General features: G+C 42.6%; 1 protein-coding gene across 4 annotated transcripts in view; it reads right to left on the bottom strand.

Moving 5' to 3' along the window:
• scube1 (signal peptide, CUB domain, EGF-like 1) overlaps positions 1 to 12,154 on the bottom strand; it is a 210,236-nt gene that overhangs the window by 133,139 nt on the left and 64,943 nt on the right. For 2 of the 4 annotated variants that reach the window (XM_084701293.1, XM_084701294.1), the window contains exon 4: positions 1,940 to 2,074. In XM_084701293.1, coding sequence (XP_084557419.1) covers positions 1,940 to 2,074 — 135 coding nt within the window. Of the gene's footprint in view, positions 1 to 1,939; positions 2,075 to 4,129; positions 4,308 to 4,939; positions 5,097 to 12,154 lie in introns of those variants that run through there. The other 2 variants (XM_084701295.1, XM_084701296.1) reach the window with 2 other exon arrangements.

Raw genomic sequence — 12,154 nt, 5'->3', positions numbered from 1 at the left:
TTCCACCATAAACACACACACTAATTTACGAAACACACACAGTGTACTGGAGAAGAGTTGGTCAACTAATAGGGGCAAGTAGTGAGTGAAGGTGACAAGTGACTTCCGAAGTTCATTTAGGGTTAGAAGACGCCTCCACAGAACCCATATTAGACAGGAAGGAGCTGGTCACTCAGTGTTTATGGGTGTGGTGTGTGTGTGTGTGTGTGTGTGTGTGTGTGTGTGTGTGTGTGTGTGTGCATGAGTGGTAAAGTGTAGTGTGTGCAAGTACTGCAGGACTGTGCATATCACAGCTTCTTTGTGAGTATGTTTCATGTCAGCATGTGTGTGTGTGAGTCTTACACATTGTGAGTGTTTAAGAGAGTCTTACCCACTAGCGAGAAACTGTACATTCAGCTTTTGCGCTGTTTATAAGTAATTGGGATGTTATTTCTGACCTTCTGTATTCTATTTTGTTGACCGTGCCTGGTAGCTGAGATTAGGTTACTTTACAACGTGGCTAGTAAATACAGACAGTTCCTTAACTCTAACCACCAAAATGGAGGAACAGAGATAGGGATACAGAGAGAAAGAGAAAGACAGAAATATAGAAACTTAAAGAGAAAGAGTAAAAGGCAGAGAAAGAGAGCAAGACGGTGTGTGAGAGAGAAAATAAACAAACGTAGAAACTCTGCTGGGACACCTTGACGCTGCTGCTATTCTCGTCCAAGGGTGTGTGTGTGTGTGTGGAGGGGGGGAGGAGGGGTAGACAAGCGTCCAATTGAGGAGCACAGGGGCAAGGTGGGTCTGGGGGCAGGTTCTGGGGGTGAGGGCTTGGGGCTGATTGGGTGGATTGGTCAAGGCTGGATTGGAAGAGTAACCACAGGCTGCTTTATAGCCTGTTGACCCAGAGCATCATTGACAGGGCCAGGAATTACATGTGTTTACCAAGCGCCTGCTTTGATATGCAAAAAAATATAACAGGCACCGAAAGATGGAAGGAGGGAGAGAGAGAGAGAGCATTCTGAAGGCAGATATTCGTGTTCATGGGTTTCCAGAGAGCAAACATGGACAATTTCTATTTCTGCATCTCTTTTGCCTCTTTCTTTTCAGACCCCATCAGTAGATGACCTTATGCTATGAAAAATCTCTCTGTGAGCGAGAAAAGAGAGGTGAAGAGTGAGACGGAGAAAGACAAAAGTGACAGAGAGAAAGAGAGAGTGAGCGACAGAGAAAGAGAAACATAAAGATATGTTGCTCCTCTCCTCCCACCAAAACCTTCACCCACATTCCATGACTTTCTGACAGTGACATCACAAAGATGAGAGAAGAAGACCGTTCACGTCTCTTATGAAGTTCAAAATGACTTTGCTGTCGGCGTCTGAGTGTTGGCTGGACGGCCTTGTCTGTTTGTTGAACTGTGCTTCGAGGAATGTGGCCTGATTCCTGTGTGAGGAGGAGAGATCTCCCCGCACCCCCCTCCCTCTCCGGTCACCTCCTCAGTGGCATTCTGACGGCGTTACGACAGCCTCCCCTCTTGCCACTCCGGGTCGATCCCATCAATTATCTTTGACAGATGTAATGACCCAAGGCAGCTGGAACATTGTCAAGGTTAAGGATGGTGGCTTGCGGTTAGATGCTGTTGAGCGCTATTAGACACTGCGGCACGCCCACGCTTGACCGCCTGTTTGTCCGGCATCTGACCTCCCTGTGGCACAAAATGGGATGCACAAAAGGCCTTGATCCCGCCGCCCACCACCTCTGACCTCAGCCCAGCGGTGATGTCATGGACTGTGTCACAAGAGTGAGGGTGCCTTGTCATCTGTGACTGATTAGAGAAAAGTCCAGAGAAACATAGACAGTCTCCTCACTCACAATCTTTCTTTCATACAAACTGTACAGCCCTACTGGACCGTAGCTCTCCTTGACCCTGTGTGTGTGAGTGTAAGTTGGGACTGACCATCTGAGCGGTGGATGCAGGTGTGTTGGTTGTCACTGAGGAAGAAGCCATCCTTGCAGAGGCACTCGTAGCTTCCCATGGTGTTGACACAAACCTGCTGGCATCCCCCATTGTTGTCCAGACACTCATCCACATCTGTGAGAGAGAGAGAGAGAGAGAGAGAGAGAGAGAGTCAAATAAGGAAATCCCTCAACAACAAAAATACTGTACAATTACCATTTTTAACGATATGCCACAATAAGAGACAAAAAGTAATATGCTAACATTCAAGTATTTACGTTGTTTCCCTATTTACCTTTCAACTGAAATAAGGCTGTTTAGTTTAATATAGTATTATTGGGGTGTGCTTGCCTTTGGCGAGCACAAACCATTGTTATCTCACATATATATTTATTATTATTATTTATTTTCCCACCCCTAAAACTCAGTCAATATTTGGACCACATACACAACCTAGGTGTCAAACGTTTCGTCTTGGTAGCGATTGAGTTGCTTGTATTTGGATTTACGTTCCGTTGCACAGTTTAGGAGGTTACAACGTTTTTGTGGCGACAAAGTGCCTTTTGTCGACGAAGGGTAATCTGTGCTAGCTACGTCACCACGTCAACACACATTAGCAACGATGCATGGATACAAGGTCATAGAGACTTTCTAGCTCGCAAATTGGAGCTTGGATTACGAGTGAAAAATACCACCCCCAAAAAATCACAACCATTTGGCTTTGTAGAGAAAGCGATTTTGAGTGGAACTGCAATCTCACATTTTTGATTTAGGTCTTAACAGTCTTTGAAATTTGAGCGAGTGCAGGTCGCCCGTGAGACCGCCTTGTCTTTTAGACGGCAGCTATGATAGAAAGCATCATAGTAATATTTTTTGTAGCTAGTTTTATAGTTCTATTTTACACGAAAAAACAGAAAGAGGGAAATGTTATGACGATATGGCTATTGTGAAAACAGCCAGGTGGTGAGATTTTAATATAGGTTGCTGTAAAAACGTTGATTTGTTTGCTACGTGAGAGCCTGTCAGGCTCCATTGACGATTGCGGCAGCAACAAGTTAACAGTGTAGACACTCAGTCAACTGTCAATCTGCGTCTGGTGAGTATTTTCTTAATTTCGTACCAGGGTCAATTCTACATCTAAATGGACAGCAGTGTTTTAAATATATGGCCAGCGGGTCCGCATAGTTTGCCATTTGTGTAAAACCTTTTGGAATTTGTCTTGTTTTGACGTTAGCCTGCTCGCCCACGGGCAGTGTAGTAGACTACAGTAATGTCTTAAATGCCACAGCTATGGCTAAACTTTATTGGGTGTGCTTTGCCTTCGGCAAGGGCACAACCATTGTTATCTCACATATATATATATATATTTATTATTTCTTTTCCCACCCCTAAAACTCAGTAAATATATGGACTACATACACAACCTTGGTGTCAAAAGTTTCGTCTTGGTAGCGATTGAGTTGCTTGTATTTGTATATACGTTCAGTTGCACGGTTTAGGTAGAAATTAAGTTTTTGTGGCAAAAAGTGAAGCTAACGGTAGCTAACTTGCTAGCCACCGTCACTGATGCTACTAACGTCACTAACGTCACGAAAACTCGCGTGACTATCTCAAGCAGAACATCAGTTTAGCAGCTCGTTAACTTCTGGGAGATGGCTAGGCTAACTGCTTTACTGCAAAGCAGCAGCAGAAACGCCACAAGCAAAGAGGCCTGGGTGATAACTATTTGATCATTTTACGACTTACACGTGATATGACACACAATTGTGATGTGTAATGTAGGCTACAATATAAGCTGATATTATTAAGTAAGTACATCTACTTTCGGAAACAGTAGTCTACTATTTCACTGAAGCATTAGCATCATGACATTAGCCTCTGTTGCCCGGGCAACACATACTACAGCTGTCTATGATGCGTCTGTTTTCAATCGTTAAAATAAACATACTTCACAAATACATTTTCGTTGTAGGATTTATTATGACATTAGATTACAAGTAAACGATTTGTGGGTGAAATGATCATTTCCTGTGGTTTCAAACCAGTGTAGCTCACTGCAACGCTGTAGCAACATCTCTACAGCCACAGCTGTTTACAGGAAGTCAAACGGCGGCACATGTTCGGCACTATACCCTTACTTAAATCAAAAGTCTTTCAATAGTTACACCTATCTGACAAGTGACTACTAACCTGAACTCCATTGCCACAGCCTAAACTTCAATCAGTTCATGAAAATAATTGATTTCAGCCTCGACCATACAACGGAAGTAACGTTAAATCGAATTCAACCAATGCAATCGCTACCAAGACAGTCTAGGGCTCTGTTCGAAAACTCTTAAAATGCGTCCTTCCTCCTTCCTTCCTTCCTTTTAAGACAGCGAGGTCTGTTCGAAATGTCTTAAATCTTCTCTTCCTGTCTAAGATACCTTGAAATACGTCACATAACGGTCATTTTTTAAGAGAGCATATGAGCTGTCTTAATGGCGGCACGTATTACCCATAACTCTGTGCGCGGGGTTACCGTAAGCAACAAGTTAAACAGAATCCTTTGACCGCCATTGCTCTACGTTTTTCACATTTCAGCTAAACGGTACTTGTAAATCAGCATCTGAATAAAAATGTATCGAAAAGTGGGCAGTGTAGTTGCTGAAAATGTACTTATTTTATTGATGACACTCCTAATTTGTAAATTTGCTCCGACTTTTCGATAACGTACAGTAGCTAGCATCGCCGTGCAGTGCAGACACTAGCTAGTTGCTGCGTTTTATCATAATCCTATCAAATGAGTGAAATACAAACACAAATGTTATGAGCTATTGAGCCTATATCTAACACAAGTTTAAATACAGCTTAACTTGACTTAGTGTGACAATAAACTCAATGCAATTGACTGATGTCTGACAAAGCGCGCTAGTGCGAGCACATAAATACACGCAGCGCGATGACGTACATCCTGTCTTAATAGGCTGTTTGAAAACAACGGTTTTTAAGATACCTTACCCCGAAGAGAGCTGTCTCGTTAGACACCTGGGGCCCGTTAGTCGTAGGGGTTGAAGCTAAGTTAATCAATTGTCCCTTTAGCCCGCTAACATTAGCGAGCTAACTGAGAACCGCAAATATCGGTTCGTCGACGGCTGATCCGCATCCAAATCATGTGGTTAATTTCAATCAGGCTAAACTTATCAGGGCAAGTGCACGAGCACGTCCTACTTCAGAAGGCAGGAAAGGTCGATCACCAAAACCTTGATTTTGTAACGGTATGATTGCGGAAAAGACGAAAGAGAGAGCGGTGATATTCTCGCCATCTGAGCAAACTGTTATAATGAGTCTACGGAGACAATAAGCATATTATTATGTCTAAATCAAACACCGCCACCGCTGCCAGAGCAAGCTTAGCAAAAAAATTGCCGATAAACTAAATGCGTATTTTGGTAAAATGTATATGCTCATCTTTAGTGGCTTATTACCCCGATCAATCAGATCACATTTCTTTAAATGTGCCTGCTGGCAGTAGGCTTAATGGAAATTAATCATCGAATGAGATCTTGCTAGCGAAAATTATGATATAAACTCTTTCAGAATAAGTATAAAAACAAGGCCAAAGAGTATCTAATTGAGACGAATTCATAGACACTTATGAGGATATATGTAGGCCTACTGAAAGCGCATGTAGGCCTACTAGGGTGATATCAGGTAAAATGGGACACTTAAATCGTTTGGGACAATAATAGGCTACAATACCATGCCTTTTCCATGTGTTTTTATGATTACTAATGACGACTGTTTTTGATAATCTTTTGTTGAAATGATGTAATAAAAAAAGAAATTTTAGGCCCTACAGTTCTTGAAACATCAGCTGTGCCAACTTTTTTTGCTCAAGCAGTTTCAGGTAAAATGGGCCAGCTGTTCAGGTAAAATGGGCCAGTGAAACTGCAAAGGGAAATAGTAATTTATCATCCATTTTAATTTTAAATACAGTTGCTTATACAGCCACATAACATTTAAACTGCATTAAACAAACATGTTCATATGTGCCATAATAAAAAAAATGATCCTGAAGCCCAGACTCGTCACTGTTCCATATATATGTGACAGTGTGCCCTCAATACCCAGCTCGACCAAAAAGCTCTCATATTGGCTAACCCCCTCTTTGTTGAGTCCAGCAGCCCATGCTGCAGACAGGACCTCTGGCTTGCGCATCCCAAGCTCTGGGTTGCGCTTTAGAAAATTCTTAAACCAGTAAAATCCGGCCCTCCCTGCTGTCTTGGAGAAACCAGATATGTTGTTCTTGGCTGCAAAATCAAAGGCCACTTGCTGGACATCACATTTTGTGAAGGGAAACCCCCTATGCGCCAATGTGTTGAGGGGGGCAGTAAGCTCCCTTTCCGCCTCCTGTGGAAGGTTGGGCTTCCGCCCTGACACATGTTCACTGCCAGTCACCTTTCCACTGATGCGTCTTTGCAGTGTGGATTGCGGCACACCCCATGCTCTTGATAAGAGGCGCACACTCACTGTAATTCCTTTCTTCTCTCCCTCCACGTATTCATCTAAGGCCCCTTCATCCTCTCCTCTTTCCACAGATTGTAATTGTTTGGCCTTCCTTTCCATCCCTGTTTTATCATTGTATCCTTTCCTCTCTGGTCCTTGCTCCTCCTCTATTTTCTCTCCCTTTCCTTCTCCCTCTCTCCTCTCGCTTCCTTCTCGTTCGCCATACTCACTATACATAAAATATCTACTACCATTATTACTGTTGGGGGGGGTCATGGTGTGACACAAAAACACACCCTCACACACACACACACTCACACTCCAACACATGTGTATGTGTGTTTGTGAGGGACACAGATGATGGCTCATTTTACCTCAGTGGGTTAAGGTAAATTGGGCCACCAAGAAAAACATAACTTTTGCAAAAAATATGTTAACATACCAAACTAACAACATTATTTCTGATTGATGCCATCAACACAAATATTATGCATAGTTTTTTTTATGTGCATGTTTTTTTTTAAATAGATTTTTCATCCTTATAATAGTTAAGTTAGATATGGTATGCCAGGCTACTTACCATGCAGCTTTCTGGTGCAGTCTTGTTTGAATTATTGGCTCGCCCACCATAGCAACCATAAAGCAATCAAATCCCCTATTACTTGTCAGGGCTGGGACCCCCAAACCTTAAATGGCCCATTTTACCTGATGGCCCATTTTACCTGATATCATATGAGTATATGCATGTAGGCCTAAGTGTAAACCCCTCTTTGATTTCATTGACTGGGACATGGCAAGGGAATATGAATTGATTCCGCAGCTGTTTAAGCGCCAATAGCCTACACTTTTCTTACAGCAACGCATGCTGCGGCTTTGCCAATGTTTTCTGCATTGTCTATACTGTAAAAAATGTAGCCTCAAGGCTATGCATAGAATCTGAAGCTCAGTAAAAGTTTCAAGTAGTTTTATTGTCAATTTCTTCAAGTCAAGACATAAAAAAGAATCGATATGACGTTTCCCACTCTCCCACAGTGAAACATAAAAAGGACAGGCACAACAGATAAGACATTTCTTGAAACATAGCGTTACATATTCACATACAGAAGCATAAGCTCATGCATAGCTTGCTGCGGCGTGTGATATTTGCAATGTACGGTCCGAAAAGGTCTTGCAAATAAATGAGTCCTTGTCGGCTGAATCGATATCGCTCAAACAAGAACTCATCCGTGTGAAATAAAGGATCTTGGCGATCGCGAAGAACTCATTGGTATGGAAAGCTAATCGAACTATATATCTCCTTGGTCAGCTGGGTCTCTCAATAAGGGAGCTGCCAATTATTTTCCGGGGGTGTGGCAAGCTTATCCAGCTACACTTACGTTAGCCTGCTCTCGAGCAGGTTAGTGCTAATTGATATGTTACTATGGTGATTTATCTAAACTTGCTTCCACGAACCAAAAAGAGGGGCGTGTTTTATCTTAGCCTGAAAATTAACTCGCTAAACTGCTTAGCGAGCTACGACGAATACCCCCATGTCTAGTAAGACATCAAGGATTAAGACAGCTGTCTAAGTTTTCGAACAGAGCTTTGTAGTAGTTGTAGCCTACAATTTACCGGGGCAGCTTCTCCTCACAGCAGGGCTAATATCGCATTTAGCCTTGTTATTGACAATGATCGCTACCACTGACATGTTTATGAATGAGTGATTTTCCCCTAAATAAATGTTACGTTTTTGGGGGCATATTTTCAGTTAGCAGATGGTAAATCTGTGATAGGTACTGCTGGTAAGCTTCAAAGGGGGTTCTTTATTAATGAATGAATGCAATATGAGTAGGCTAAATGCCTGAAAATATCACAACAATTTTTATACCGATCTGCCAAATGTATTCGTTTTGATTCAACTATGAAGTTGCTGATCACCATTCCCTCTTGCAGGGGAAATCAGAAGACAACTATTTCATTCAACCCTTCACTCTTAGTATTTTGAGTTGTAAATGAGCAGAAAAAAATATGCTTTTACATCTATGTAATCTTTATAAATAATAAGTAGGCTATGCATTTCATATAAAATATACAGAAATATCAGTTGTAAAATGTAATTTAAATACGGACCCCTGCAACCAACAAGCACACCCTACAATTTCCCCAGAAATTGTACCTTCTCTAGTTATATCTTATTACACGGCTGTTCTTAATGCTGTAGAATGCTCTATTCACTTGAATGGGGCTTCCCAACGTTCTGCGGAACATTTTTCTCATATTTGACCGCTGTCAAGGGAAGCAAACTATTTCTCTGCTGATCAGCAATACGAATGGTAACAAATACATTGTAAAAAGACATACTGTGTTAAGTTATTTTTGTTGGCAAGTAGCCGTGTAATAAGCGGGATAACGTATAGAACGCCGGTCATTATCAGGGAAATAAGCCCCTTCATGGCGAAACAAAACTGGCAAAAACTCCGCTTCGCGTTGTGCCTAACAACTCCCATTTCCAGTTCTAAAATCAGCGCTAAAACCACGGCCTCTTGGGGCTTATTGCTTAATTATCCCTTACAAAAGAAACGTTCTAATTTCCTGCGCTTTCAAACAATCAGTGGAGTATGGATAGCAACGGCAGCTAGCTTGCCTATAGCAAACTGCTTTTGAATTAGCCATGTCCCCCTAAATTAATATTGAACTTATTTACCTTTTGGGGGACTTTTTTTTTTCAGTTAGCAGACGGTACTATTTAAATCACAATTCCATCTGAAATACTGCCAGTGACGCGTGTCCACTACAGCGTTTAACGCTCTGCACTGCTGGCCTTCCCACCAGGGTTGCCAGGTCTGTGTGACAAAACGAGCGCAATGGCCAATCAAAACCAGTCAATGGCCAATAAAACCAGCCCAAAAACCAGCCCAATATCAGAACTCAAAATATGCCCCTGCCAAACCATATACACTGCTTTTAAAGTCCAACAGCATTGCTTTCATTGCCAAATCTGTTGTAATATCTACAAAGTAACACCAAATGTTTAGTATGCCAGCATTAAAACCAGTTTTCAGGAGATTTTCTCAGGAGACTGAGAGCATTAGGTACGTCTGCATGCCCCATGTCCATGTGTGTATGTGCTGATCTGGAGTCAGTTTGGTAGGATTTGGGCATAAATAAATTATTTCATTTAAAATATAAATTAGTATTTAAAGATATTAATGTAATTTGCATGCAAAATAGGTCTACCCGAACCAGCGGACAAAAAAATCAACCCGCGGCGACACTTCAAAAGTAGCCTAATTCCGTTGGAAAACCGCGGACCTGGCCATACTGCTTCCCACAGTGCTCCACGCTCGGGGGCATGTTAGATACAGAGAAGTTAATACAGAGTTGTTGTTCTCTAAGGTCACTGTTGTAGTTTGTGTAAAACGGGGTCATGGACAAGTGTGCAGACTTGGGATCATGTACTTACAATATCGATCATTATTGATATAAATATAGGTGCTCCTGTCTCGGTCAAAATACAGCTTTTACACTGCATGATGCAAGGAATCAGATACGCCGACTAGATGTTGCATGATCTTGTCAACTAGGCTATGGCTACAGTACTGTACAGCCCTTCAGTAACATTCGCTCGGTTATGGCCACTACACATTTACTGTATTGCTAGCGAGTGACTGCCAAGCACCATTTCAACATTGAATGTCAATCGTGTGCCGGGTAAACTAGACTACTGTAGCTAAACTAGTACAGTATGCAGCTAGCACGGAAGAAAGTTAGAGCTAGGCTGCGTACTGTAGCTAGCTAAAGTGACGAGACTGAATTTAACACACCAGGGACACCGACAACCTCGGCAACCCTGCGCCAGGTATACATTTTTTGTTAACGTCTTTTTAATCGTACGGAGGAGTATAAAACAAGACTGAGTGTGTAGACACACATACAATGAGTTGCTCTTCCATCTTCAAACTGTCAAACCTAGAAATGTTTACCATGACAAACAGTTGCTACGTTACAAGAAACAAGAAACCAACCCGATTGGCCAACGCTAGCGTTTTTACGCTCCTCATTTACATTAAGTTGAGAAAATCCAACGTTCAACACCTCGCCTTCCCACAATACCCTACGCGAGCGTCGACGCCCCGCTCGCCTTCCCACAATGCCCTACACCAGCGTCAACGCCCGGTTTAATTGAAAATGGATTGGAAGCCGACGCTCCGCGCTGCTCCGCTCCGCTGTAGTGGAAACGCACCGTAACAGTAGCTTGTTTCAAAGGGTGTTCTTAGTGAATTATGCAATATGAGTAGGCTAAATGCTTGAAATATCACTAGAAGGGAAAACTGACCCACCTGCAACTGAAGCAAGCAAGCACACCCTACAATTTCCCCAGAAATTGTACCCTCTCTAGTTTTCTATTGATGAGGGAGGGAGGGAGGGAGGGAGGTAAAAAACACACACATACACGTTTTACCTCTTGTAAGATGTGTTCTAACTGAATGCGACTTCTGTTGTGAACGCATACCTTTCCCTATAACAGCAAGTCACTGAACTGTCCTTCAGAGACTTGCCCTGCGTGTCCACTACAGCGGAGCGTGCGGCGCATTGGTGTCGGCTTGACGCTCCCTCAATGCCCGCTCCGCTGTAGTGGACACGTACGGTTGGTGTAGGAGCTAGCCAGTCTCTCCACCTGCAAGTGTAATTAAGACAGATTCATTCACAGATTGTGAATGAAACACTTGTTTGTCTCCTGGTACCATCTTTGTCTAAATTCAACAGGTAAAGCTAAAATGTCCACAACACCTACAAAATAAGGGGTAGACAAAGTTTTTTAACAGGGTGCATTGGCCTGGTTCAGTTCAAATCTTTACAGTACATTGCTTTCCTACACAATTGTCTACAAATGTGTGAAATGTGTTTATGTGTGTGCCTGAGTGTTTATAGGACCCTGTTGTGTTGCTGGGAGCTCGCAAAATCACTGGCAGAGCCTTCTGAGGGCAGGGAAGTCAACTAGAAACGTTTAACACCCTCCATTGACTTTAACAGGGATCAAACAGGACTTGGCTGCTACTGTGGAGAGAGAGGGATATACATACACGTGTGTGTGTGTGTGTGTGTGTGTGAGTTGACCGCTCCATTTTGGGGGGGACAGCATGTGTGTTTTGTTTAGTCTGTGCTTGTTCCGTGAGGTGACGCAGGCAAGCCCGGCTTGTTGGGGTCATAAGTGGGATCGGGCACAGGGCTCCCAACACCTGTCTGACTGTCAACCTGTTTGTCTCTGTCAGCCTGCCTCCCTGCATGCCTGCTTGTCTCCAAGGCAACATTAAATGTTGACTTTTGAATGAGGGAGTTCACACATGCGCAGTGGTTGTAGCACTTTGCTTCTCCCAACGGTCCCTGGCGCAAAAACGAGAGAACAATGGATTTTTCAACGGAGGAGCTGCTCCAGAGGTTGAAGGATGCCGGTTTTATTCTTACTGAAGAAGAAACACAAAGATTCAGAGGTAACATTGATGTTAAGTTGATGTAGTGCGTTATATGTTCTGTACAACCTTTTTTCTTTACAACAGAATAGACTTTTATCGAACTTAAGGGCAAATTGCTAGAGCTAGCTGGCGTTAGCATTATGCTATCTAGTTAGAAAATTAACTAGAGCTAGCAGCCATGGGTTAGCTATCTAATGTCAGTTAGCTAATGTTGTGACTTTATGCACTGTGTATAATTACTGTTATAGATATATACTATTCGTGGGCTACCTAA

This window comes from Hypomesus nipponensis, chromosome 7, assembly GCF_054491055.1.
Source record: "Hypomesus nipponensis isolate SF chromosome 7, ASM5449105v1, whole genome shotgun sequence".
Classification (NCBI taxonomy): Eukaryota; Metazoa; Chordata; class Actinopteri; order Osmeriformes; family Osmeridae; genus Hypomesus; species Hypomesus nipponensis.
This window is presented reverse-complemented; position numbering and strand designations above follow the sequence as displayed.